Source organism: Zalophus californianus, chromosome 2 (assembly GCF_009762305.2).
Source record: "Zalophus californianus isolate mZalCal1 chromosome 2, mZalCal1.pri.v2, whole genome shotgun sequence".
Lineage (NCBI taxonomy): Eukaryota > Metazoa > Chordata > Mammalia > Carnivora > Otariidae > Zalophus > Zalophus californianus.
Window position 1 is genome coordinate 163,062,162 of NC_045596.1, and position 26,490 is coordinate 163,088,651.

Consider the following 26,490-nt stretch of genomic DNA (forward strand, 5'->3'; position numbering starts at 1 on the left):
AAAAATGTGGTTGGAGGGGCACCTGGTTGGCTCAGTAGATTGGGCGTATGCCTTTGGCTCAGGTCATGATCCCAGGGTTCTGGGATTGAGCCCTGTATCGGGCTCCTTGCTCAGCAGGGAGCGGGCTTCTTCCTCTCCCTCTGCCTGCCACTCCCCCCCTGCTTGTGCTCTCTCTCTCTCTCTCTATCTGTCAAATAAATAAATAAAAACCTTTTAAAAAGTGTGGTTGAGGAGAACACAGTTAGCAACCTCTTCGACCTCAGCTGCAGCAACTTCTTCCTAGAAACATCGCCAAAGGCAAGGGAAGCAAGGGCAAAAATGAACTATTGGGATTTCATCAAGATAAAAAGCTTTTGCACAGCAAAAGAAACAGTCCACAAAACCAAAAGACAACAGACAGAATGGGAGAAAATATTTGCAAATGACATATCAGATAAAGGGCTAGTATCCAAAATCTATAAAGACCTTATCAAACTCAACACCCAAAGAACAAATAATCCAATCAAGAAATGGGCAGAAGACATGAACAGGCATTTTTCCAAAGAAGACAACCAAATGGCCAACAGACACATGAAAAAGTGCTTAACATCGCTTGGCATCAGGGAAATCCAAATCAAAACCTCAATGAGATACCACCTCACACCAGTCAGAATGGCTAAAATTAACAAGTCAGGAAATGACAGATGTTGGCGGGGATGTGGAGAAAGGGGAACCCTCCTACACTGTTGGTGGGAATGCAAGTTGGTGCAACCACTCTGGAAAACAGTATGGAGGTTCTTCAAACAGTTGAAAATAGAGCTACCATACGATCCAGCAATTGCACTACTGGGTATTTACCACAAAGATACAAATGTAGGGATCCGAAGGGGTACGTGCACCCCAATGTTTATAGCAGCAATGTCCACAATAGCCAAACTGTGGAAAGAGCCAAGATGTCCATCGACAGATGAATGGATAAAGAAGTTGTGGTATATATACATAATGGAATATTATGCAACCATCAAAAGGAATGAGATCTTGCCATTTGCAACGACATGGATGGAACTGGAGGGTGTTATGCTGAGTGAAATAAGTCAATCAGAGAAAGACATGTATCATATGACCTCACTGATATGAGGAATTCTTAATCTCAGGAAACAAACTGAGTGTTGCTGGAGTGGTAGGGGTGGGAGAGGTGGGGTGGCTGGGTGATAGGCATTGGGGAGGGTATGTGCTATGGTGAGTGCTGTGAATTGTACAAGACTGTTGAATCACAGATCTGTACTTCTGAAACAAATAATGCAACATATGTTAAGAAAAAAGAAAAAGAAGAAGATTACAGGAGGGGAAGAATGAAGGGGAGTAAGTCGGAGGGGGAGACGAACCATGAGAGATGATGGACTCTGAGAAATGGACTGGGGTTCTAGAGGGGAGGGGGCGGGGGGATGGGTTAGCCTGGTGATGGGTATTAAGGAGGGCACATTCTGCATGGAGCACTGGGTGTTATGCACAAACAATGAATCATGGAACACTACATCAAAAACTAATGATGTAATGTATGGTGATTAACATAACAATAAAAAATTAAAAATAAATAAAAATTAAAAAAGTGTGGTTGAGGTTTCTGATGTTGATGATAAAATGTGACAGGAAAAATATTATTGGTATTTATCCTATTTTATTTTTACAAAGAAAATATCTGAAGGTAACTTGCATTTCTGTGGAACATAAATTGACCTTTACTTATGGAAAGTGAAATGTCTTTCTGGCAGCAACAGGAATTCTGTGTTGCACATCTCCAAAGGGTGCCTTACACTCTGTAGTCTCTGCTTGGCGTCCCTCCAGTGGTACAGTGCCACACCTGGGTAGCAGGATTCTTGAACAACATTCTAAATGGAATGTCAATTAATGTCTATTAAAATGTAGGCTATTTGTTTCATGGTATCCATTTACTACAAATAAATGACAAATTTAAAAAAACTAAGCATATAGTAAATAGATATTTAGCTTTTCTCTTGGAACACTGGCCCTGGATGGGCATTGGGGCACTCCTGAACTGTGTGCTGGGGGCATGCATGGTACCTGTCTCTGACCTGCCAATGGCCAGCCAGCAGTAGATGCTCAGCACCTGTGCCCTGCCAAGGCCTGGTTGTCCAGACCTCCCATCTATCAGGAGTGTTGCCAGTACATGAAGGTGGCAGTCCTCCCCATAGTGCATCCTAGGTCACAGAATGGGGGAAATGTTTTCTATTGAGAGCACTGGTCCAAAGGGAGAATAAAAGTAATTGAGGGTCTCATGAGTAAATAACAGGGCCACTTGATGTTTTTTGGAACAATCTGAAACATTTTAATTGTCAACTTTTGCAATTAAGGGAGGGGCGCCTGGGTGGCTCAGTCGGTTAAGCGTCTGCCTTTGGTTCTGGTCATGATCCCAGGGTCCTGGGATCGAGTCCTGCATTGGGCTCCCTGCTCAGAGGGGAGCCTGCTTCTCCCTCTGCCTCCACCAGCCACTCCCCCTGCTTGTGCGCTGTCTCTGTCAAATAAATAAAAGCTTTAAAAAAAAAGAAATTAAGGGAAAATATATTTTCTGCTTCATATTATGCCAAGTAAAAGAGAAAATACTGGGAAATGGGAGAGAGGAAACAAAAAGGAAGGTGCTAGAGGATAAGGGGGACAAAGTAAAGACGGAAAAAGAACTACGGAAATAAGAGGAGGGGAAAGGAGATACTTACAAATACAGGACAGGGGCACAGGACAAGAAGGATGGGAGGGAAAAGGGAGACAAAAAAGAAGAGATCCTGGGCTCCACACTGAGTGAATGATTATAGTATTTGTGTGCAGTCAGCATTCATTTGGGTGGTCAACATCCATTCAACTAACACGCACTGAATACCTGTTGTGTGCCTGGGTGTTGGGTAGGATTCAAACTTGCATAGGATTACTCCTTGCGATCAAGACGTTTATGATTTCAAAGAGGCATAAAACATACATACAGCTATGTATGCCAAGGATGGCAGTAGGAGCCCTGGCTGTCTACGCTCTGCCATCCCCCAGTGTCACCACAAGGCCCAGCACTTAGGGAGGGTTCATTACCTGGTCCTTGGATGTGTTAAATGCTAACTTGTGATACAAGTGCTATAAACATAGAGGAGGCAGGGGTTGCTTCTGGCTGAGAGGGTAGACAGGAAAGGATTCCTAAAGATTGATGCTTGAAGAATAGGTAGGATTTTTATAAGCCAAGTTATAGGGCAAGATGTTTTAATTAATTAACTAATTAATTAACTAATTAATTAATTAAAGTAGACTCCACATCCAGCATGGAACCCAATGCATGGCTCAAACTCATGACCACGAGATCAAGACCTAAGCTGAAATTAAGAGTTGGATGCTTAACCAACTGAGCCACCCTGGTGCCCCTGGGGCAAGACATTTTAGACAAAGGCCACAATGTGAAGCTGCAGAGCCTGTGCAGGTTTAAGAGCCTGGAAAATGCCGGATTATCTGAATGCAGGGTTTGTATTAGGAAGATGATAAAGCTGAGGAAGACTGATGTTAGATTGTCCTGGGCCTTGAAAGTTGCAGGAGGTTTAGTCTTATTTGAGACAAGAAGGAGTGAGCATCAAAGAATTTTAGCAACCAAATATGAGAGATTAGAGTTAATGTTTAAAAAATATTAATTTGGCAACTGCATTCAGAAATGTCTGACCTGGAGAGCCTGGGGCAGAATTTCTGAAAACATGAAACGCATGTAACTCCAACTTTGATCTAATTACTTGGAGTGCTTACTGCCTGGGCCTCACAGACATTATATTCCCCAGGTCTGGGGTGATGTCCTGGATCTGCATTAAATTAGTTATCCAGTACATGAAATTTTCTGTACACAAAAGCTATCTAAAACTGGCTTAGAAACAAGACCAATGAGGAGGTATATTAGTTATCCATTGCCATGTAACAAATTTCCTCAAACTTAGTAGCTTAATACACATTTACACACATTTACTACCTCAATGTTGTAGGTCAAGAATTGGAGAGTGGCTTAATTAGGTGGTTGCATGAATTTGCACTGAAGACATAAGCCAATGCAGCAGTCATCCAAAGGCTTGACTAGGGCTGGTGGATTCACTTCTAAATTCATTCTGTGGCTATTGGCACAGAGTCCTCAGTTCCTCCCCAAAGGTTTGCTCATGACGTAGCAGTTGGTTTCCTTCAGAGTGAAAGATCCGAGACAGACACACACACACACACACACACACACACACACACACACACCCCAAAACAAGCTACAAGGTCTTTTTTTTAATTATTATTTTATTTTTATTTTTTTAATTTCAACTTTTATTTTTAAATGTTAAAGTTACTACAGGCTGACAAAGAAAGATCAAATACGACTTCTTTAAACATGCAATATTTGAAATTAGAAAATTCTGGCTTAAAAACTAGTATTTTTTAAGTTGCAAGAGCATTTCATAAAGATGTTGCCCATTTCGAATATTGAATAAGATCTTCTCTCTCTTCTTTTTTTATTTTATTTAATTAATTAATTAATTTATTTGAGAGAGAGGGACAGAGCACAAGCAAAGGGAGCTGCAGGCAGAGGGAAAAGCAGGATCCCTGCCAAGCAAGGAGCCCGATATGGGACTTAATCCCAGGACCCAGGGATCATGACCCGAGCCGAAGGCAGATGCTTAACCGAATGAGCCACCCAGGCATCCCTCTCTCACTCTTCTTTTTAAGACCAGCAAAGACCAGGGATATATTTCTTTGGGTTCTCCAAATATTCCATCAGAATTTCCTCTCCCCACACAACACCTTTGTTTTTGTTAGCATCAGAATAAGAAAATCCTAGTGTTTGTCCTGTTTTTCACCCAAAGAGGCCTCAGAGATTTGGACCAGTCTTGTGTTTTCCACTTTTTTCCACTGTGTGGCACTGAGCACATTTTTGAATAAAGATCTTCTTGCCTGCTTCAGCATCTCGCATTTCACTCACAGGGTCAGCAGCTCTGCCCACTGCCTGCCTGGAGAACATTTAGCAGTCACCCAGGCAACATGCGCTGCAAGGTTGAGGCTGGTGGTTCCACAGCAGTGCCTCAAAGACCTGCGCTGGAGGCCCAACCTGGCATGCGTTTACAGGTCTTCCATAACCTAATCTCAGAAGTGACATATGAGGAGGTGGGGATGGATCACTGAGGCTAACTTGGAGTCTAGGTACCACGGAAAGCAAAATCCAAGGTCTGAGTGTGAAGTTGTAACTTGAAATTACAGTATGTGATGTGAAATAATATAAGCTAATGTGTTTGAACACTCACCACATCCAGGAACTATTCTAAGCACTTTACATGTATTATCTCATTTAATCCTCACAACAACTTCATTGTTATTACCCAGAAGGGAAAACTGAAGTACAGAGAGGTTAGTAGCAAAGTGGGAGCATTGCTATAATGAAGGACTTACCAGGACATGATCAGAATTTGAGTGTGGGGGAAGGTAATTGGCTGTGACCAGTGTCATATGGAAATTTTACTGGCTGATGAACCACCCTTTATAGTTCTTCAACTGCTCAATCCATGCAGTGTTAGGATTCATTTTCAGCTGGCCACAGCAGCTACCCAGGGGCAAATGACAATCCAGCTAAATGCACCCACAGGCCATTCATTTAATAAGCAGTGGGAACCAAACCTAAACCAGAAATTCTCCCCTGATAGGATCCCTAGAATGGTTTCTAAATAGCTAGGTCTCAAGGACTCATCTCTGCCCCCAAGGCTCTAACTTTGAGTATCTTCTGCAGTCCGGAGAGGTTAGGAACAAGAAAGTTTCATTTTTGAAGGAAGGAAATCACACCCCTGAATTTATCAAGTAGACCATGGAGAGGATTCACTCTCCTTGTGCTCTCGCTCCCACAATGCTCACTGTTTATTACATTTCTCCCCAACATGTGCAATCTGGGGGTTGCCCAAAGCAGGCTGTTTTTCTGCACACATTCTGAATGTTCCTCCACAACGGAAAATGCCCTCCAATGTTTCTACTCTGCTTCTGCCGAACTTTCCCGTACTCAGTCAGCTCCTCCCTTCATGCACCACCCCAACCTGTTCTTGCTGCAATTCACAAGATTCCTTTACCTTCTTTCCTTTCTATTTTTCCTTCTCTGTTGTTTTCAGTCTCCATCTTTCCAGCCTTTTGCCTCCTTGATCCTGTCCGACAAAGCCACACCGGTACTGACAAGTGTCTTGAGTGATAAATTACTTAATGTCAACAAAAAGAAAAAAAAGAGTAAGCTCCAGAGACTCGAGAGGTGAGCCGACTTGGCCTGCTGGGTGGGGCTCAGTCAGTGTAACTGAGAAGGGCCTCCCCGCCTCCTCCGCAGGCTCCACCTTGCTTAGGAAACCTGGAGCTCTGAAGTGGAGAAGGGGCCGGGCCCGTTGATATTTTAATAAGTTCCGCAGGTCCCGGGATGGCGCGACAGGCCTTCACAGACTGCAGGTGGAGGGCAGTGGCCTTGCCGCCCCAGACCTCCGGCCGCTCAGGGCAGTGTGCGGTCAGACAAGTGGGCCGGGATGCAGGAGGCCGCGCTGCCTCGCCGACGTCTGGCCCTGGAGCGTCTCCAGGTGCCCGGGTGGGGCCGTGAGCGCCCAGTCAGTCATTCCGGCATGTGGGCCGCGGGTGGGGCGGCGCGGGCGGGCCGGGGCTGAGGGACACTGTTTGCCGACATCTCAGCCGGAGTGTTTGTCCAGCCAGCCTGTGCGGCTCGCGGGCACCTCTGCCTTGCCCTCCCTTCCTTCCCCGACAGCTTCTGGCGGCCCAAGTGGACGTGGTGTTGCTTCGTCAACCTCCAAGGCGAGCGCAGGGCCCTGCACCGGTAGGTGCCTGGGGTGGGCGAGGGAGGGCGAGAAGACTGGGTGTGTGTTGTAAGGGACGGGGGGCGGGGGGGCTCGAGGGGGAGCGCGGAAGGCGCGGGGGTGAGGGGCGTTGGGGGAGGCCCGCGGCGACGCCTGGGCCCAGGCCGACCCGCGCCCCTCCCCAGGGCCCCCTCCACCGCGGCCCGGGCGGGCGGCCGGTGTCCGGTGTCCGGTGTCCGGTACCGGTGTCCGGTGTCTGGAGCCGCCGGCGGGAGAGAGGCCGGGGCGTGTGGCCGCGGTAAGGGGGAGTCCCAAGGGGGGGTTAGGCCGCAGCGCACTCGGGAGGTCTGGGGGCAATTCTGGGGCGCCGGGCGGGCCTCCGTGTGCCTGAGGGGTGTGCGTGCGCACGTCACTGAGCCGGGGCGGGCCGGAGGTGGCCGCGTGGGAGGGTCGGGCTAGCCTAGAACTTCTGGACTCTAGCAGCACAGCCCCGGCGCCCGCGGGTCTCGCGTCTGTCCCGGCCTCCGGGGCTCCTGCGCGCCCGCCCTCCCGCCGGCCCGCGACGGGCGCCCCCGCCTGTGCCCCCGCAGCGACTGCACCCGCGGACGAGCGCTCACAAGCACGTGGGGTAGGGCCGTGCGGACCTCCCTCGCCCCAGACCTTCTGGGAGAGGCCCGGGAACCGGTTTCCCAGCGCCCCGGCACGCAGGGCTGCCCTGTGGGGTTCGGGCGCCGCGGGCGGGGCCGGCTTCAGGGCCGCGCGTCGCCGCCCGCCCGCTGGAAGGTAGACCCAGACGGTGGCCCCAGGCAACCCGGCGACGGTCTTCTTCAGCCAGGTGGGCACCCCTGCCCGCTCCTGCCCTTGGGGTTCACGCGGGCGCCTGAAGGGGTGGGCGTGGAGATGCTAGTTTGTCGGTTCTCAGAGTTGTCATTCCCTTCGCAGGGGTCACAGGGAAGAAGCAATGCACCTCTCTCTAAACTTAGGCTCCTCAGCTCCTAACAGGTGTTTTGTTTTGTTGAAGTAAACTCTACCCCCAGGTCGGCTTGAACTCAGGACAAGGAGATCGAGAGTTGGGTGCTCTACTGACTGAGCCAGCCAGGCACCCCTCTAAAAGGCTTTTGATTGCCTGCTTACTAGAAACAACTTGGAGCTTTTAAAAGTGAATACATGAATGAAAGGCATATATGGGCATAGATTTGGTACATGAGTGGAATTTTCTAGGTAAATCCGTATGTACGGTAACTTCAAATTTCTGAAGAATGGTATATATGTACAAAACTTATCAAACTGCTGTCACCTCTGGCAAATTCATTTTATCCTCAAAAATAGCCCTTTTGCAGATAAACTTTATTAGGTAAAGTTGAATAAGATAACTGAAAGTATGAAAATAGTTGGCCATTTTAAAAGAAGTAGAATTCAAACTGTATTCTTTTTTTTTAAAGATGTTTATTATTTATTTATTTACTTATTTGGGGGAGAGAGAGTGAGTGGGGGGGGAGGAGCAGAGGGAGAGGGACAAGTAGACTCCATGGTCAGTATGGAACCAGAGGTAAGGGCTGGATCCCACCACCTTGAGATCCTGAGCCGAGCCAAGCCAAGAGTGGGCTGCTTAACCGACTAAGCCACCCAGGCGCCCCCAAACTATATTCTTAATGTTAAGGTCTTAATGTCCATATACATTATTGCTATGATTTAGGCTTTATCTCAGGCTTTTCCCCCCTCTAAGGTCTCAGAGTCATTAAAAGCACAACTTTTATTTTGTTGAGCAGGGCTATGGAAGATGTGAGAGTCAGGCCAAATCCAAATCTGTGGTATCCTGGAAAACAACTGATCCTATCACCCTTTAGAAATAAATAGCACATATGGACTTGTCACTTGTCATTTCTCTTTTTTTAAGTAAGGTGCTATACAAGAAGAAAACTGAGTTAGCTTTTCTTTTTTTGGATCTTGAATAACTGGAAATTTGCTGCACTCAGTTTGTTAGATGGGGAAAGTCATTCAAAGTTTGAATCAATGTCAGTGGTTGTCCTATGAAGGAGTGAAAGTGGGAAAAACCCTGGTTAGTTTCCTCCTTCCTGTTTCCTCTACCCTGGCTCCACTTGTCTGTGCAACTTCACATAGACTATATGACATAGTCTTCAAATTACAAAGATGTATGGGCAGGCCCTCATTTCACAGATGAGAAAACAGTAGTGAAATGACAGCTGAAAGTCATACAGCTCTTGGATGGGAGTCATACAGCTCTTGAGAAGTCCATGCTGGGGTCCTTGCTGGGTGTTCTGTGAGCACCCTGTGCTGTTTGAGTTTTCCATCTTTGAGCGTAAGGGAGGAAGGAGTTAATTCAGACCAGCTGGGAATCAACAGCCTTAGAATAGCATGCATATTATTCAGCTGCCTGACCTCAAGGTAGTTGCCAGCTGAGCCCCCAAGTATTCTCTGAGGACACAGGGAAGCCAGCGTCTCCTTCAAGATCTAGTAGTTAACTTTAATGCTAAAAATCCATGTTTGCTAGAAAAGGCAAAACAAACCCAAATTAAAACTGTGAAAGAGCTTGAGTATCTCATCACAGAGGTACCATGGAACTCTTCACACCTGTGAGAAGCTGAACCATTTATGCTGCTCCTAATGGCTATGAGAGAGGAAACTGAGAACACTAAGTGCCCGGTGAATAAAGCAGGCAAACAACATCCATGCCTGGGCCACCATGACAGTTCCCTGCTGCCCTTCCTGGGGGGGTGGGGAGGTTTTTCAATATCTGGTCTCCCCTCAGCTTATCTACAGTACCTAGATGAGGCTTCTGCCCCTCAGAGGCATTATGTCATGCACCTTCAAGTCAGCATTTATGTTGCTGCAAAAATTTGCTGGTCTTCATTCTGAAATTTCACATATGGTAGCATATCCTGAGGATGTGCTGATTCTGGGCTTACAAAGAAACTGTACTGTACTAGTGGAGTACAGTAGAGCTGACTTAGAGCCAGACTGCCCAGCTTTGCCACTTTTCATCTTCTTCATCTGTGAAACAGGGATAGGGAGGGGCTGACTCCCAAGAGTAATTGTGAAAATGAGTTAAAACACGAAAGGTGCTTAAGGTAGTGGCTGGCACAGCGTGTGTAAGCTCTTAATTGTCAGGAGTACTCTGGGGTGGAGAAAAGGAGCAATGTGAATTTGGCACTTCCAGGGTTTTGGTTTTTAGGCCGCACCATCGTTGTTGCTAAGATTCACCCCACTCATAATGGGGAACAGAACACAAAACCTCAGGCTTCACTGGGTTCCTCCTTTTCTACCATGTTTTATTTCTGTGAAAGTAAATCATTGGAGTTAGGGAATGTGCCAACATAAGGACATTTACTGGAACATCAGGGAGTCATTCACTTTGGTTTTTTTACTACTTCATCTCAGAACATTGGAGTCAAGTGTGCTGAGGAACAAAATCCTTCCTGTGGTTCCTGTGAAGACAGAGCTCAGCCTCTGGCAAACTCTCCTTTAGTGTAGATTTAGTTGGCCCTGCCCCTCAAGAAGCTTGTTGGGACCCAAGAGTCAAAAAAGCATTACAGGATGTCAATTCTTTGGCTGGTATAGCCTTTGCGGGTCATCTTTCAAAGCAAAATGCAAAGGTAGGAAGGGAGCCTGGGAGGGACATGACTGACTGAGTTAGAGTCAAACACTGCTTTTTTTTTTTTTTAAAGATTTTATTTATTTATTTGAGAGAGAGAGAGAATGAGAGATAGAAAGCACGAGAGAGAAGAGGGTCAGAGGGAGAAGCAGACTCCCTGCTGAGCAGGGAGCCCGATGTGGGACTCGATCCCGGGACTCCAGGATCATGACCTGAGCCGAAGGCAGTCGCTTAACCAACTGAGCCACCCAGGCGCCCCAAACACTGCTTTTAATTGTTTTTAAAACGTTTCTTTTTTTTCTTTTAATTTTTTTAGATGGGGGAGGGGTAACAAGAGAGGGAGAGAGAGAATCTTAAGCAGGATCCATCCTCAGTGTGGAGCCCCACTTGGGGCTCGATCTCACGACCCTGAGATCATGACCTGAGCAGAAATTAAAAGAGTCCAACACTTAACCAACAGAGCCACCCAGGCACCCCCCAAAATTTTCTCTTAATATTGTGTTCCATTTGAGTTCCAGTAGTTTGAATGCTGCGGAGATTATAGGATGCACTTAGCAAGAATACTTGTAGCCTCAGTAAAGGTCCCAGCTACACAATGGATAGAGAATTTAACTATATGCTGTGTATGCAAACATTCTGGGGTACCCTGACTGTTGAACATGCTTGTGTAAATGAAGAAACAGCTTTGCACGGAAGAAGAAGAAGAAGAGGGGAAGCTGCAGGGGACTCCCGGGGAGCTTTACAGTCTGGCCCGTGGAAATGACAAGGTGAAGGAACTAAGAGCAGCCAAGGTATGACTAAGTGATAGTCCAAAGTTTATGAGTGTTTGCACTTAGAAACAAGGTATTTGAGAGGCAAGGCTAGATGGTGAGATTATTTGAGCATTGGGCGCACCAAATTACTGGTCAACTTCTTAAACATAGGTGATCCTGAAAAGTCGCAGGAAGTAAGCTTTTTTGTGTATCCTGTTATATTGAAAAAAAAATTAAAAGTCTTAAAAAAAATCAACCAAACAGAAATGCATAAATGAGAGGAAACCCCAGTGGAATCGTCCCTCTCCCCCAACCACTGTGAACCCACTTGTGAGCGCATGAATCTGGGGCTTCTTGGTAAAGGAGCCCTCTAAGAAGCTCTTGTACAGCAGGGAGCCTTTGTAACAAACCTTGTCACCTCTTTATTCCCCCGGTTTTTCTGGTCTGTAAATTTAGATTTTATTAAATTAGATCTATGAACAGGTACATTTAAAACCTGGTGACCTTCCAGAGTGTACACGAATGTTTTCTCCTGCACCTACACTATTTTCACGGTTCTGGCACGTCGTCTGGAAATTGCCTTGTCCTTCTGTGAAGTTGAAGTACATAATTGTGTTTATTTCGTGCTACTTCTAAGGGGAAATGGGAAAACTGCATTGTGGTCTAATTTCTATTTCTTTTTCCTTCCTTAAGGATGGCCCCATTTTGGTCTGGTTTGGGGTGGGTAACTCTGTGAAATCTCAAAAACAGTATTTTCTTTTGAAATAAGTTGTTTGGAGAGAACCGTTTAATTTCTTCCTGTGCCTCTTTTCTCAGCCATACAGTTGGTGCTTAGGCTCTGAGGTAATAATACGTTTGCTTAGTTGGGAGAAGGCTAAACTTCTGTTAATTTTTTTTGTTTCCCTGAGATTGACCTGTAAAAAGTTAGGGTTTGTTTTGTTTTGTTGATAAAATATCTGGAAATTACAGGATAGGGGTTACACAAACTCTTAACAAAGTGTGCCTCAGCTTTTCTTCTCCTTTCACCTGAAATGAAAAGCGATACTGTATTTCCTCCAAGTTTGATTCATGAGCCTGCCCCCCTGCCTGGCGTCTACATTTTAACGCTGCCAGCTTTTTGCCTGTTGCCCTTTGCAGATTCGCGAACAGCATTGTGGACCATATCTTTGCTGCCAGGAACCAAGAGCCGGTTCGCTGAATTATCGTCGCAGTCACTAGGATTGCTGCGAGGCTCTGGGAAGGTCTGTGGGTACGTCCACGTGCCATCCCAGGGGAGGCACACCTGGAAGCCATTTTCAAGAACTTTTGTCACAGGTGTAAAAGACTCCAGGCCTGCAGAGATGCTGAAACAGATACTATCTGAGATGTACATAGATCCTGATCTGCTGGCAGAGCTCAGCGAAGAACAGAAACAGATCCTGTTCTTCAAGATGAGGGAGGAACAGATCCGCCGATGGAAAGAAAGAGAAGCAGCAATGGAAAAAAAAGAGTCCTTGCCAGTGACATCCAGGCCAAAGAAAGGTAAACTTACCTGTGTCTCTTCTGTGAATGTGTTAGTACCGTGGCTCCCGGCTTGCTTTAATAGTTCACACTAGTCAGAGCAAGTCAGGTGCAAGTTCCAGTTTGGTAGATGGACCCTAAATGTTGTTGAGATTCTAATAGTTCAGTTTATCAGCTTGAAGTTTATACTTACGTGCACATACCCACACATGCACAGCATTTACCATGAACTTGTGTAGCCATTAAGCAGATCTCTTACTTGAAAACAGACTGACCTTAAGCTGAAGTAAAAAGTCACCTGTACAGTTTGATTTGAGGGGTCCTGAGGAAGGGCTTCTCTCCCACTTACTGTCACTGGGGTCTATATCCTACTACCAGGATACGAAGGCATTGTATCAGCAATTTTATAGCAATTGTGTTTCCATTTCTTAGACTTTAAGAGATTTTTCTTTGCGTTATCTTTTTTTAGGGAAACTCCCTCTTAAAATGCAAATACTGCTGTGGGTGGGGGGAAGTCATACTACACATTTTTTTAAGTAATCTCTGTGCCCAACGTGGGGCTCAAACTCATGACCCCGACATCAAGAGTCGCATGCTCTACCGACTGAGCCAGCCAGGCGCCTCCATACTACACATTTTTTTAATGTGAGTTAATTTTTCAGCTGTATTTCTTCCTGACCCAAGGAATCCCTGGTTGCTTGAGAGATCCTCTTGAGACCATGAGGGAGAAATTCTTGTACATCAAGATTTAAAGCATATGCACACGCAGATGTAGAAAAGCATACATTAACCACCTCTGCTCTTCGCCCTCCCCCAGCACAAATTCTGTCATGGATGAATACCTAAGTTGTTTAAAAAAACAGTTTTCAAGGTCACCCACTGAGGCATACAAGACCAATTTCTCCTCATTTTTCATTAAGCCAGGAAAAATAAAATGTGATAAAACCACTCAGGGTTTCAGAGATGGAGAAAATGAATCTTATTTGCATGCTGGTATATACAGACTCAAAAAGGAAGTCAGTTTAGTGACCTTTACCTTATACTGCCTTTGTTTAAAACCTTTCCAATTAAGCCTTTATAATGATATGGAAATAAATATGAATATCTCATTTATTACTATTATCAATAATAGCTATTTGTTAAAAACGTGTTTTGTCAGACACTATGCAAAGCGCTTTTATATACAGTATGTCTCATCTTCACAGAACTTCTGCAAAGTGGTATTGTCTGTTTTATAGGTGGAGAAACTTAGAATCAGAGAAGTTAAGTAATATATGCACAGTCACACCACCAGTAGGTACCCAGATTTTTTGGATTTCATAGTACTCTATACGACCTGAAATAGAATTTTTCCTTCAGTAAGTAACATGTCCAAACTGAAGCATGGCCCTTTTATCTTTCTTAACTGGCTCATACATCCCCCTGCATTCTTGAGCCAGAGTTTATCAGATAGAGCCGGACCTCTCAGGGCACCATTATTCACTGTGAAGAGAGCACACTACTGTGTTGTGTAACTTCGGGACTAGTGAGAGCTGAAGGGTTCTTGCCCCTAATGTCAGTGGCCCAGGCACTTTGTGAGATTTGGGGGTTCTCACGTCTGCTGAAGTGGTCTCCTTGTGACTACTTAAAACAGTAATTTCATTTCTTTGCTTAAATTCTTTTTTTGCAGAGTTTGAATCTCTTAGAAAATCTATATTATTTTATTAAATGATCATTTAAAAAGCATGTTAATATATGCAGTGAATGTTCTATCAGTATTTCATGCCAAAAGTTTATTACTCCCTTAAATTTAACACTTGGAAAAATACATTTTACACTAAATTAGTTCTCTCTTGTGACTACAGAAAAAGAAAAGCTTTGAGATTCTTTCCCAGCTTCCTCTAATAGCACTTCTCCATCTTTCATCTTCTTCTGCCTTTGACGATAAAGCCAAGATAGTACAAGGCAGTGTTATACCTGGTGCTCCCCAGGGGTGTATCTGTGCTACAGGCCTACTGTGTGCTTCTGCTCTTTTGGGGCCTATGCTCCCAGCCTCCCCCCCGCCCCCGCCCAGCTTGTACCCGGCTGACTTTAGTGCTGCTTTTTCTTAGCAGTTCTTAGCCAGGCTGCAGCTTTGGAGATTGTCCTTTTCTTGGCTCTTTAAATATATCTTATGCCGTCCCTCCCCCTCATTCCTTCGCGCCATTTTCGCTCATTACTTGGCAGTTCTTTCATTGTCATCTGGTCATTTTCTTCTCTATATAGTCCGCTGTGGTGAGTTTTCAAAGAGCATCACTAAAATGTTAGGATATTGTGTATACCGGGAACCTCTTAGGAGTCTTATGGCTAAAGTAGAAAGGGCTGAAAAGCAATTAGAAATATGGATTTACCTTAGTAATAGATCAGAAAATCATTTCAAAATGTCATGGGAAAATGTGATTTTTAGAGAGAGAGAGAATTATGTACCTTGTCTGCCTGCTGAGGGCATATAACTGGAGGTCTAGAGCTGTGTGTCCAGGATGGTAGCCCCTAGCCATGTGTGGCTGTTGAGCACATGAAATGAGAATAGTCTGGATTGAGTGTGTTAGAAGGGTAAATTACCAGATTTCAAAGACTTGATAGGAAGAATAATGTAAAATACCACATTAATAATTTCATATTCATTATATACTGACATGATAATCTTTTGGATAATGCGGGTAAAATAAAATTTATTAACATTAATTTCACCTATTTCTTTTGCTCTCATAATGGGGCTACTGGAAAATGTATAATTACAGATGTAGCTCACATTTGGACAGTCCTGCTCTGGACTATAAAAATAGCACCACTGAGCTGATGGTGTATCGGACCTGAGCTCAGTGCTTAAATGTATTATCTCATTAAATAATCACAGCCAAGCCTGAAGCTGAATTACTGTTCACATTTTACAGACGGAGGAAAGTGAGCCTGGGACATTAACTAGCTTGCCCAGGACAACAGCTAGTAAGTGATAGAGCTGCAATAGACCCTGAGTCTAACTCTCCCAAAGCAGGTGCTGTTAACGAATATGCTACATGTCCAGCTTACCTGGAGCTTAAGACAGTACTTTTGTCTGCAGGTGCCTTGCACACATCTAAGACGTATGCTTGCGTCAGGGCCCTGCCTTTGTTCTGTGCGATTTCTTTCTCGTAACACAAACAGTAGAGGCCTTCACTAAGTAGAGGATTGCCCAGCACTTGTTTCATTGGGCCTCCAAGCAGACAGAAACCTAAGCAGTAGGCTGGGATCTGGTTGCTGTGTGTGGTGGAGGAGGGGCTGTGTGTGCCCTTGAAATGGACTTGGATTCATGAAACTTCATTTGCTGCATTCTCGTTGCTAGCAGGTGAACAAGTTCCCTTATGCAGAGCCTTCCCTTTTTCATGAAATGACTAGAAACCTGCAGTGGCCCTTCCTCCCCTCCCTTCATGCTTGAAGTCACTGCAGTGACCTCCACTGATGAATTCAGTTCTGATCTAGTCGATTCCTCAGCCTCATCGGATTCTGGAGTTGCCTCCCTGAATCTCCTTCTTGATGTCCTGGGTCTCTTGCTTTCTCCATAATGGTCTCTTTTTTTTATCTCTACCTGACTCCTGAATGTCCATATTCCCCCAGGGAGCCTCGCTCTGCACTGGTGGCTTGTAACCTGGAGGTGGGATTGAGAGGCTCATAGACTCCTTTGAAAATTGGATCAGGAAAATGCACACAGACAACATTTTGTGTATAGTTTTACAGTGTTCATAGGCTCCCTAAATCTTGTTCACAGACTTTCAGGTTCACAACTTCTCTGTGGTTAAGGTCTAGGTCTAGGTTAAGGTCTCTGTATTTTCTCCCTGGGACACCACTTCTACCTTTTTTGTAGAGAGAGAGAGCATGAGTGGTGGCAGGCTGCGGGGGCTTGGGGGTTTGCAGTGGGCAGAGGGAGAGGGTAAGAGAGAATCCCAAGCAAGCTCTATGCTCAGTTTGGAGCCGGACACAATCCTACAACCATGACCCTGAGATCACGACCTGAGCCAAAATCAAGAGTCAGACGACCAACTGACTGAGCTACCCCAGAGGCCCCCGCTTCTACCTTTTAGAGTTAAATACCACCTATATGCCAGCGATGCTTAAACCCATACTGCCAAGCCCAGCCTCTCACCTGCTTCGGCCTCAGTGTCCATTCCCTAATGAGTACTCCCAGTCAGATGACCCATAAATTCATCAGTGTCACCTCAATCCTCCTCACCACCCCCAGGCCTGACCCTGCCTCTCATTCTCTGTTATAATCAGTGGCACTGCTTTTTCCCTTATCACTGCAGCCAGAAACCTGGGAGCCACATTGCTAGTCACTGAACCCTATAGATTTTACTTTATCTGTTCCTTTGCCTAGAGCTTTTCCCTTCCCAAGGTGCTGGTCTGTTAGGATGTGCCAGACCTAAGCATTATATTTATGCTATTTCATGTAAACCTCACAAGAATCTGGGATGGTATGTGTTGTCACCTTTCTTCTTACAAATAAGGAGACAAACAGAGAAAGTCATTTGCATGGTCACTGGTAGAGCCAGGATTTGAATCCAGGCCCAGATCTACTCCAAGTCTGTTCTGAATCTCTGGTTCTGGCCCTGTCTCCTGTCCCCCTAACTCGGGGCTTAGTAGTTTAGCTGGGCTTATCTTTTTCCATGGTGAGCACCCACCTGTGGGTAATTACTAATCTCTTCTTCCTGTTCACCTTCCTGAGTCCCTGGATTAAGCTGGTCTCCTCTCCTGACTCAAGTTTTCGCTTGTCTACAGCACCACCTGCTTTCCTGGGCCCAAGCACCGTGCAGGTTCTCCAACTTCCTTTCTGTCCTTTTGTCTCTAAAATAAACATAACAATTATTTAAAATTTTAAGATGGACTTTGGTATTAGCAACTATAAGATTATGAACCCAGGTTAACAAATCTAGCAAACAATGGGGAAAGCAACAATTGTAAGTAATTTCAGCAAGTCTCTATGGGACTCTGCAAGCACGTGGGGCTGGGTTTCGCCCTCTCCTGGCCTGTCCTGCTCGTCAGGGCTGGTGGGGAACGTGATGGTGACCCCATGCTCAAGCTAGCCCGCCAAAGCCCTACATTTGTTGTCCTGGCATCCCTTTTGGTGGATTTCCCTTTTGCTCTCAGAAGTGTTTCAGTTTGGACAGTGCATTATGAGGCTGCCTTAAACACAGGTCTTGCAGTCTCACAGACTGGTTTTGAATTCTGGTTCTAATTTCACTAGCTCTGTGATCTTGGGCTAGTTAAATACCCTCCCTGAACCTCAACTTCCTCAATGTAAGATGGGGTTAGTAATAGCCTTGGGTGGTACTCTGAATATTTAACGGTAGAGACATGGCATGGGCATCAGTTAGAAGGGACATGGCTATAGTACTTGATTGAGTCCTAAAGGTGCCCACCAGCCTGGCATTCATCTTTTCATTTCTGGATGTGGGGTGGGGGTCCCTAAAGGAGAGGACAGAGTGGCAGGAGATACTTGAGAGGTTGGGAGTTTAGGGAAGTATATCATATTTTAACAACTGGGCACTGATAGGTGCTGCTGTCAGCCCTGATGATACTCCCATTGTGTTTAATACATAAATTTTTTAGGAGGCCCCTGGTGTTGATGCTCTGGCATCACTCAGTTTTTGGTCTTCTCTTTGTAGGGACGTGGTATATAATTCTCTCTCCATCTCTTATCCTTGCCGGTTACTATGGTTGTCCTTCTGAACTGGATCTCGTTGGAGTAGAGACCAGTTGCTGACTGTCTGAATCACAGTCATAGTTTGGGGAGAGCCCTGGGAGTTGCATTAACCTGCACCCGAGATGATCCACACTGATACTTCCAGTCTGTCCTGCTGCACCGCTGGTGGGCACCACCGTGTGGGGAGAAGTCAGACACAATGATGATGTGAGCAGTGTCACACACTAAGACTGGAGTAAGCCTGGCCATTCCCATGCCAGGGACATGTGTTGCCCCATTTTTTATGTGATATTTCACAACATTGCCTCGTTAGAGATAGTATATGGTGAATGAGGTGAGGATGAGAGTCTCTGTGCAGCGCTTCTTTGTGGTGTGGTATGAAGCAGGACTGATCCACTGTTCTAGAAAAGTTGGTTTTAGAAGTTCTTAAGAATCCCTAAGCTAGCAAACATGAAGAACACTGTAGCATACAAACATGATTCAAGGACTGGGGACAAACCTTATAATTAAATGGAAGTGCTATGAAAAGGTCCCTCTCTTACTGTCCTCTGATTAAAGACTGCATATAATTTCAAGGTGAAGTAGACAGAAAATCCAGAATGTGTGGATAGCATTAAATTATAAGATGCAGTACCTGCCCCAGTAGGATCTCTTAAGTGTATAACTTTACCTTGAGGAAGTACACTGGGGACAGAAATGTGGGTGTAGGTCTATCAGTTTTCAGCTCTTAGCAGACAGGAGCTTTTTCTCCTCTTCTTGTCAACATTTTCTTCCTTACCTATTCTCTGCACACTCCTCCTGCCATCATTCCCCTGCTCTGGTCCCTGGCATCCTTCTGCTCTCCCCTCCCAAAACCCCAAGTGTAAAGCTTGTCCCTGTTTCTTCTATTTAAAGAAATCTTTCAACTGTCCATACTCCTAAGCTGCCCTTTATGTCTCATAGGACTGTAGTAAAGTGCCTGGAACATAGCAGATGCTCAGTAAATATTTGTTGAACAAATAACTGAATTTTCTTTTACTTCCTTGCTAGTAAACTTCCCCAGAGCACATACTTACTCACAACTCCACCTTTTACCATCCTTTCTGTCCTGCTTTTGTAGCCTGTCCCCCACCTGTCTCCCTAAAAATACTCTCTGAGGTCAGAGACTTCTGAGACCCTCCTCAGGGGTCTCCATCCCCCTTTCTATGTCTCCAGGGCATGGAGCACCATCTCTCTTGACTGCATGGCAGTGCATTCTCTCCAGGCTCCTGTATTATCTTGTGTTTAGGAATCAGAAATCCTTTTTTTTTTTTTGTTTTTTGCTGTTTTAATCAGGATGTTCTTTTTCTTCCCTTTTGCCTCCCGAATGGAGCACGTGCTTTTCCAAGGTTCTCACTAGGCTTCATTCCCTTTGCAATTCTTCTACACCAGTGGCTTCAATGATGACAGCTATAAAGTATTTCCCAAATTCATACTGTCGGTCTCCACAGCATTTCTGAACTCCAGTGCTATAGTTCAGATACCTACTGAAGCTCTCCATTTAGATTGTTAGTAAAATTAAAAATAATTTATTCTTCATTTCCAAAACAGTTCCAACAAATTTATTTTCTTGATGTCACTGTTTTTGCTCATTACCCCGCCATCCTCTCAGTTAGTAAGTCTCAAAATGTTGGCATCATCTTTGAGTCCTTCCTCTTCAGCCACCTGAATCTTACTGACCTTTCCCTCATTCAGGCCCTGGGTACCTCACTCCTGGTCTTTCCCCCCTCATGTCTCCCCCATTCTGTACCCACTCAGCCACTAGACAGCTCCCTCCTACTTCTCTGATCCACTCCACATGCTGATGTGGCATGAGGTACTTCCTAAATCACTTCTCTGACCCTGGCACCATCTGCACGGAGACAGTCATGGACTCTTCATTGGTCATTTAATCAAGAACATGGAACTAATATTTTTGAGCATTTATCACGTGAAAGGCCTGTGAGGTCTGACTTACTACCTCTGTTTTATCAGAGAGGGAACTCAGGCTCAGAGAGATAAGGTATATACATGGTCACATAAAGAGTTGGTAGAAACACGGATTTTAACACCACTTTCTGGCTTTATGCAGTGCAGGGCCTACATTTAAATCATTTAGCAGGGGTCTGGGACTTGCGCCTGTGGCTCTCTGCACCCTGCATGATCCTCAGCCCATCCATGACCAGGTGACATCTAAAGCTCTTTTCAGCTCTCACGGCTCTCACTGCTTCCCTATGGCCCTTCACTGATTTCCTTCTCCAATCTTTGAGCACACCATCTTTGTGTAGGTCACCAAACTTACACCCTCCTCTCTGTCTAAATTCCATGTCCATCCTCCAAAACTCAATACAAAGAACTTTTTTCTTCTGTGTGCTTCCAAAGCAATTTCTCCATTCCGCGAATCCTCACTGGATTTAAAATCTATTGTGGTTATAATGTATGTTCCCCTGGTCCTTCAAACTGATCAGTTCTTCTTAAGCATTTCCATAGTACCCTTTCACACCCTCTTCCCCGGTTGTATTACTTTTATAATTAAGTGTTCAGTTTCTGTCTCCAGCTAGAATATAAGTTCCTGGAGGGCAGGGGCTGGTCTGTCTTATTCATAAGCACTTAAGCACATCTACCTCAGTGCCTGGTACATAGTAGATATGCAATAAAATTCATTAAAGTAAGTAACAGAACGCCTTGCTCTTTCTCTCGCAGACTCTATGCAGGAAAACAGCCACATCTGTTTTATCCCTGTGTTGCCTGCAGCATTTAGCTCATCCGCATAGTGCTCAGAGTTAGAAACTCAACAAGTTTTTGTGGTATGAACTACACAGAGGCCTGAGTAGTCTTCCCCCATCTTGGTGTAAAACTGAGGGTATTGGAGCTAACACTCATTTTACTAGAATAACTTCTCCAGCAGCCTCCACTAAGTTTTGGGAGTCGTGGGGAAGCCCTTGAAGGCCTTCCAATCTCTGTGCTCTCATGCAACATTGAAGAGCTCCCGAAGGTGAGGAGCACTCAACACAGAGATTATTGTCAGTGCCATTCTGTCGAGAGCCCTTCTTTTGGCATCTGGCTAAATCTGACAGTTCTCTTTTTTCTTGCCTCCAAACCATAATTTCCTTACCTTCACCATACTCTTACCACTCCCTTGCTTCTAAAATGTCAAGGCTCTAGCCCTATCCTTTGGCAGTCTTCTCTGCTTATAATTTCTAAGCACCCTCTGTTCACAGGCGATTCTGGGATTTCTCCCCCACCTCACCCTTCAGGGCAACACCTTCTTCCCCTAAGAGTGATAACCCCCGGCTACAGCCTGGGGCGCTCCCCAGAGAGAATGTGTCCTGCCATATGGAGCAAAGCTGCGGGAATCCCGGGTCCTCCCTCTTGCTCCCCTAGCCCTCTGCCACTCTCCTCTCAGGGCTTCTTTCTCCTGCTGTCAGAAATATTGGTAGAGAGTTACTTAGGTGAAGGTTGAGAGATGGATGTAGTAAAAAATATTATTAGATGCCCTGAGAGAGTGTAATAAAGGGAGTTTTATGAGGTATGACAACTTTCTAAAGTTAGTGGACCATTTGGCATCTCCTCAGACAGAGCCAGAGCTGACCAGGGCCCATCCCCATGAGGGCACACTTGGGATTGATCTTCCCTTCATACCTGGGGCTGCTTTCACTGTTTCTCTACTTGGGAAGGTAGTGTGAGGTCAGCTGCCTTCTGAGTGATACATTTGCCTCCTCTTAGAGTGAAGATTCTGTCTCCCCTCCCCCCTGCCCCAGTATCCTATTTAGAATTTTATTAGATTGTATAAAGTCTTCATTGCCCTGAGGAGGGTAGAAAGTGCCAAAATAAAGAACACATCTGAGTTTGAGCAGCCTGCTTTTTTAATGTATCCTGAGGCAACAGTAGGAAGTAGGTCAACACTTCACTGGCAGAAGATCCTTTAATTGGAAACCTTCTACTTAACGTACAAAGACGGGACACAATCCCAGTGTGGATTTCTAACCTCTAAACACCTGTGTTCGTCAGGTGCCCTCTTACCCACACTCAACACCACTGGCCAGTTTAAGGTCTGTAAGGCCCAGGGATCTTGACCACAACATGGACCATAATGGCCCTCGGTAGGGCTGCCTGGGGGCTTTTAGATTTAGGGACTGCACATCTTGGCCTCTCCTGGGTGTGTTCCACATTCCCCCGGGGTTCAGGGAGCATGACCTGTGTGGCTGCATCTCAGAAGTCCAGGAACTAGAATGTAATACAACCCCTGCGACCAATTGTAAACAAGGGTCATTTAAGTAGCTTCACCAAGTATCACACTACCAGTAGTATTATCTTCTCACAAGCTGGTGTGAATCTCCCAGCAGCCCTAGAAGTAAACAGTAGGGCGACAGTAGCACTTAACCTCTCATGAACTCCTATTATGTGGCAGGCACTGGGGGAAATAGCTGGCGTAGCCTGCTCCCCATGGCAGTCCTGCATTGTAGGTGGTTGTATTCCCATTTTGCAGATGAGGAAATTGAGGCTCAGAGAGATTAAATAATCTGTCCAAGTCACACAGCTAGTAAGTGGCAGGGCTAGGATTTAAACTAAAGCCAGTCTAATTCTAAAATGAAGTACCAAACCCTGGAGCAGCTGTGTACTTCTGGGGTTCCAGAAGACTCTCAGACCTTAGAGATTCTAATAGCTGATGGTACCACAAACTGCATGCTTTCTCCCCATCTTGCCTTCTTTAGTTACAAAATGGACACATTCAAAAATATATATTTTTAAAGATTTTATTTATTTATTTGAGAGAGAGAAAGCATGGGGGAGAAAGTGAGAGAGTGCATGATCAGGGGAAGGAGCAAAGGGAGAGGGAGAAGCAGACTCCTCACTGAGCAGGGAGCCCCACACAGGGCTCGATCCCAGGACCCTGGGATCATGACCCGAGCTGAAGGCAGGCACTCAACCAACTGAGCCACCCAGGAGCCCTCATATTCATATTTTAAAACAAACACTGCTGCAGCCACCCCCCACCGCTACCACCTCCATTGCTCCCTGGGACTGCCGCTTTTTCCTGAGGAGATTGGAAGTGCTTTGTCTCATCTAACATTTTTTTTCCTAAAGACCCTAAATACTTTAATGATGGCAAACATAATAACCCATGACTAAAGATATTTGTCCAATCAAAATTTTGTTTTGCTTGCAGAGAACGGCAAATCTGTTCATTGGAAACTGGGAGCCGATAAGGAAGTCTGGGTCTGGGTGATGGGCGAACACCATCTCGACAAACCTTACGATGTGATCTGTAATGAAGTTATTGCTGAGAGGGCCCAGCTGAAAGCAGAGTGGGAAGCAGAAGAGCTCAGGTATGAGATCTACAAACCCGTGAGAGGCTGGCCAGATTATAAAATGATGCAAAGATGCCTCTTTTTCAGAGTATCTGGAGGGAGAGTGAGGTGAGATCTGAGAGTCACAGAAGCCACTATAGATCTCTCTGGCAAGTTTCTTTACACTTTTGATGGTTCCCTTCCTTCCCACAATGCAATCAGATCAGCTGTTCCACTTCCTGGCTTGTCATCCAAGTTTTGATCTGGATGTGGTTTCCCCTGTGATCACTGGCTTCACTAGAATCATGCCAGAGCACCAAAGCTGACACAGCTGAGCATCAGGAATATAAGTGAGAAATGTAGCAGCTGTTCAAGCTTCAGGTCTTCAAACAAGATTGTCTAGAGGTGGGCAGCTGAGTAAGCAGGCCCTCTAGGTGCTTACACTATGCTAGGTGGTAGGAATTCAAAGATGAACAAGAAGCTTCCAGTAGGAGGGGAAAGAGGCAGGTACACAACTAACTTCAGCCGATACAGGCTGTGATACGTGCTACAACTAAGTTATAAACAGAGCATTACCTGAGCCCATTATTCCGACCCACAAAGGAGGTGAAATCTGAATTGAACCTTGAAAGGTAAGTAGAGTTCTCCAGCTGCAGAATGTCAGGAAGGAAATTGCAGGCAGAGGGCATAATCAAGACCCCTAGTTTTGAATATGTCTGGTTTCTTTGGGTAACAATGACTTCTTCTGAATGTTTGGGGTATACGTGGGCAAGTAGCAGGAGACAGGGGGCCATGCTCTGAAGTGCCTTGAAAGCCAGATTTAGGACTTTGGACCTTGTTCTGTGGACAGTAGAGGTGTTTGAATAAGGAAGTGACACAATCAACTGGAGATAAAGGAAGGTAACTTGGCTGGTAGCAGTGAGGCAGATGATGGATCCCTTCTGCTGGGGGCCCAGGGTGACTTCTGTGAAGCCTGTTATCCCTTGAGTATTGACAGCCCTCTCTGAGCTGATGAGATAGAAGCTGACATATGGACCTTGGTTCATGTCCCGAGGGCTGCTGATGCTGCCCACCAACTCCTGTAACTAAAACAATAAATGGGCATACAGAGATAAAGGAATTGTATGCTGCTCATCAGGCAGCATGATCTAGTAGTTTAGCTTCTGAACAGGAGTTGGGCAGGCCTGGGTTCAAATCCTGGCTGTGCCACAATGTGGCCTTGGATAAATAATATAATTATTTTGAGCCTCTTGCAATTAAGCAAGGATAACAAGCCCTTCCTTATAGGGTTGTTATGAGGATTAAGTTAATGTCTTTTCTTTTTTAAGATTTTATTTATTTGAGAGAGACAGAAAGCACACACATGTGTTGGGGGGGCCAGGGGGTGGAGGGAGAGGGATAAGCAGTCTCTGCACTGAGCACAGAGCCCAATGCTGGACTCAATCTCACAACCAGAGTCGAAATCAAGAGTCAGATGCTTAACCAACGGAGTCACCCGGGTGCCCCTAAGTTAATGGCTTTAAGTACTAGCAAAGGGCTTAGCATATTATAAGCACTCAGTAAATGGTATCTGTTACTGTTTTTCACATAATTTGAATGTAGACATCTGCTTTGGAAAAGCTATCCATGTTGGAGAATGTTTTTGATAATTCCACATTTGTTTCTCTTCAGAAAAACTCAGTCCAAAGACTTCGCCAATAGCTTGAAAATGAAATCACAATATTATGATCTGCAAGCACCAGATACCCAGGAGACTCAGAATATCTATAAGAAAGCAGCAGAAGAGGAAGAATTGGGGAAAGGCTCTAGACCAGCACCACTCCTTGAAGAAGAGAAAATTCCAGTGAGTCTTTCATATGTATAAAATGCAGAATTTCATAACCAGGGGAGTTAAAGATAGTGAGACCACTGAGATGAATGTAGTTGAACATCAGGATCATAAACTTTTCTGGGAAAAATCCCTCCCAACTTGAAGGCCCTGATGTTCATTTCATTTTGGGAAATTTGGCTCACCTGCTACTTCACAAAAAAGGGTTTTTTTCATGAGACTGAAGGTGTGAGGAAAGAACTCTAGGAATAAAGTTTTGCATTTTAAGATTTTTTCAGGGTTTATTTTTCCCTGTTATACGTCTTCTATAACAGAGGTCAGCAACTTTTTTTGTGAAGGGCCAGTTGGCAAATACTTGAGGCTTTATGGACCACATTCTCTCTGTCACAACTGTACACAAACGAACAGGTGTGGCTCTGCTGCAGTAAAGCCTTACTTACCAAGACAGGGCCCACTTTGGCACCCAGGCTGCCGTTGACTGACCCCAGTCCTAGAACGCTGGCATCTTTGTGGTGCAGATTATGTTCTAGGGAGTCTTCCCTGTTTTGGTGAGGACTACACCTCAGTGCCTCTTTAGCTTCATAGATTTTGCCTGTGACTGTGGGGACCATTATTTCCTCAACACAATAGAATTTTATAATCAGAATTGGTATGAATTCTCTCGTGTTTCAGTTGGCTTAAAGAGCTCAGACATCATTTGCCACTTAGATTATAGTTTGGAAGAACAATAAAACTACATTATGAAGTACCTTCTTCTGCCAGGAATTTAATTAAACTGAGAATTAACAGGGGATTTGCAACTGTTTGACTTCTATTCAGGTCCCCAGCTTTGTGACACTAGTTGTGTGTGCTCTTAACCTATTTGAGGCAGTTACACGGGGCCACGGTTATCTGTCCTGCCTACTTCACGGGCTTACGATGTGGCAAAGCACATTGCTGAATGTCTCATTTCATTCTCACAATGACTTTATGACCTAGGGACTGTTTCTGTATTTGTCCATT

At 45.2% G+C, this 26,490-nt stretch overlaps 2 protein-coding genes and 1 pseudogene across 9 annotated transcripts in view; 1 reads left to right on the forward strand and 2 right to left on the reverse strand.

The window, feature by feature from the left end:
- Nucleotides 1–4,443: 4,443 nt before the first annotated feature.
- Nucleotides 4,444–4,957, reverse strand: LOC113925413 (annotated as a pseudogene).
- Nucleotides 4,958–5,921: 964 nt separating this feature from the next.
- SH2D4A (SH2 domain containing 4A) overlaps nt 5,922–26,490 on the forward strand; it is a 60,714-nt gene continuing 40,145 nt past the window's right edge. For 3 of the 8 annotated variants that reach the window (XM_027600607.2, XM_027600606.2, XM_027600608.2), the window contains exons 1-4: nt 6,428–6,832; nt 12,315–12,698; nt 23,540–23,699; nt 25,332–25,503. In XM_027600607.2, the coding sequence (XP_027456408.1) occupies nt 12,518–12,698; nt 23,540–23,699; nt 25,332–25,503 (513 nt within the window). In that variant the 5' untranslated portion in view covers nt 6,428–6,832; nt 12,315–12,517. Of the gene's footprint in view, nt 6,833–7,023; nt 7,111–7,301; nt 7,648–12,314; nt 12,699–23,539; nt 23,700–25,331; nt 25,504–26,490 lie in introns of those variants that run through there. The other 5 variants (XM_027600600.2, XM_027600603.2, XM_027600602.2 and 2 more) reach the window with 5 other exon arrangements.
- LOC113925412 (proline-rich protein 2-like) lies at nt 6,687–10,405 on the reverse strand. The gene is made up of 2 exons (XM_027600070.2): nt 10,365–10,405; nt 6,687–7,692 (listed from the first exon to the last, which is right to left on the reverse strand). Exons 1-2 carry the CDS (start codon nt 10,403–10,405, stop codon nt 6,687–6,689), a joined length of 1,047 nt encoding a protein of 348 aa, XP_027455871.2.

Excerpts from the sequence above, each read along its gene's own strand:
- LOC113925412 (XM_027600070.2), bottom strand. The coding sequence starts at position 10,405 with ATGACCCGCAAAGGCTATACCAGCCAAAGAATTGACATCCT. Across the intron at positions 7,693-10,364 it reads AGCCAAAGAATTGACATCCT|GCGCCCGCGTGAACCCCAAG; the intron begins GTAATGCTTTTT and ends CCACCCCTTCAG.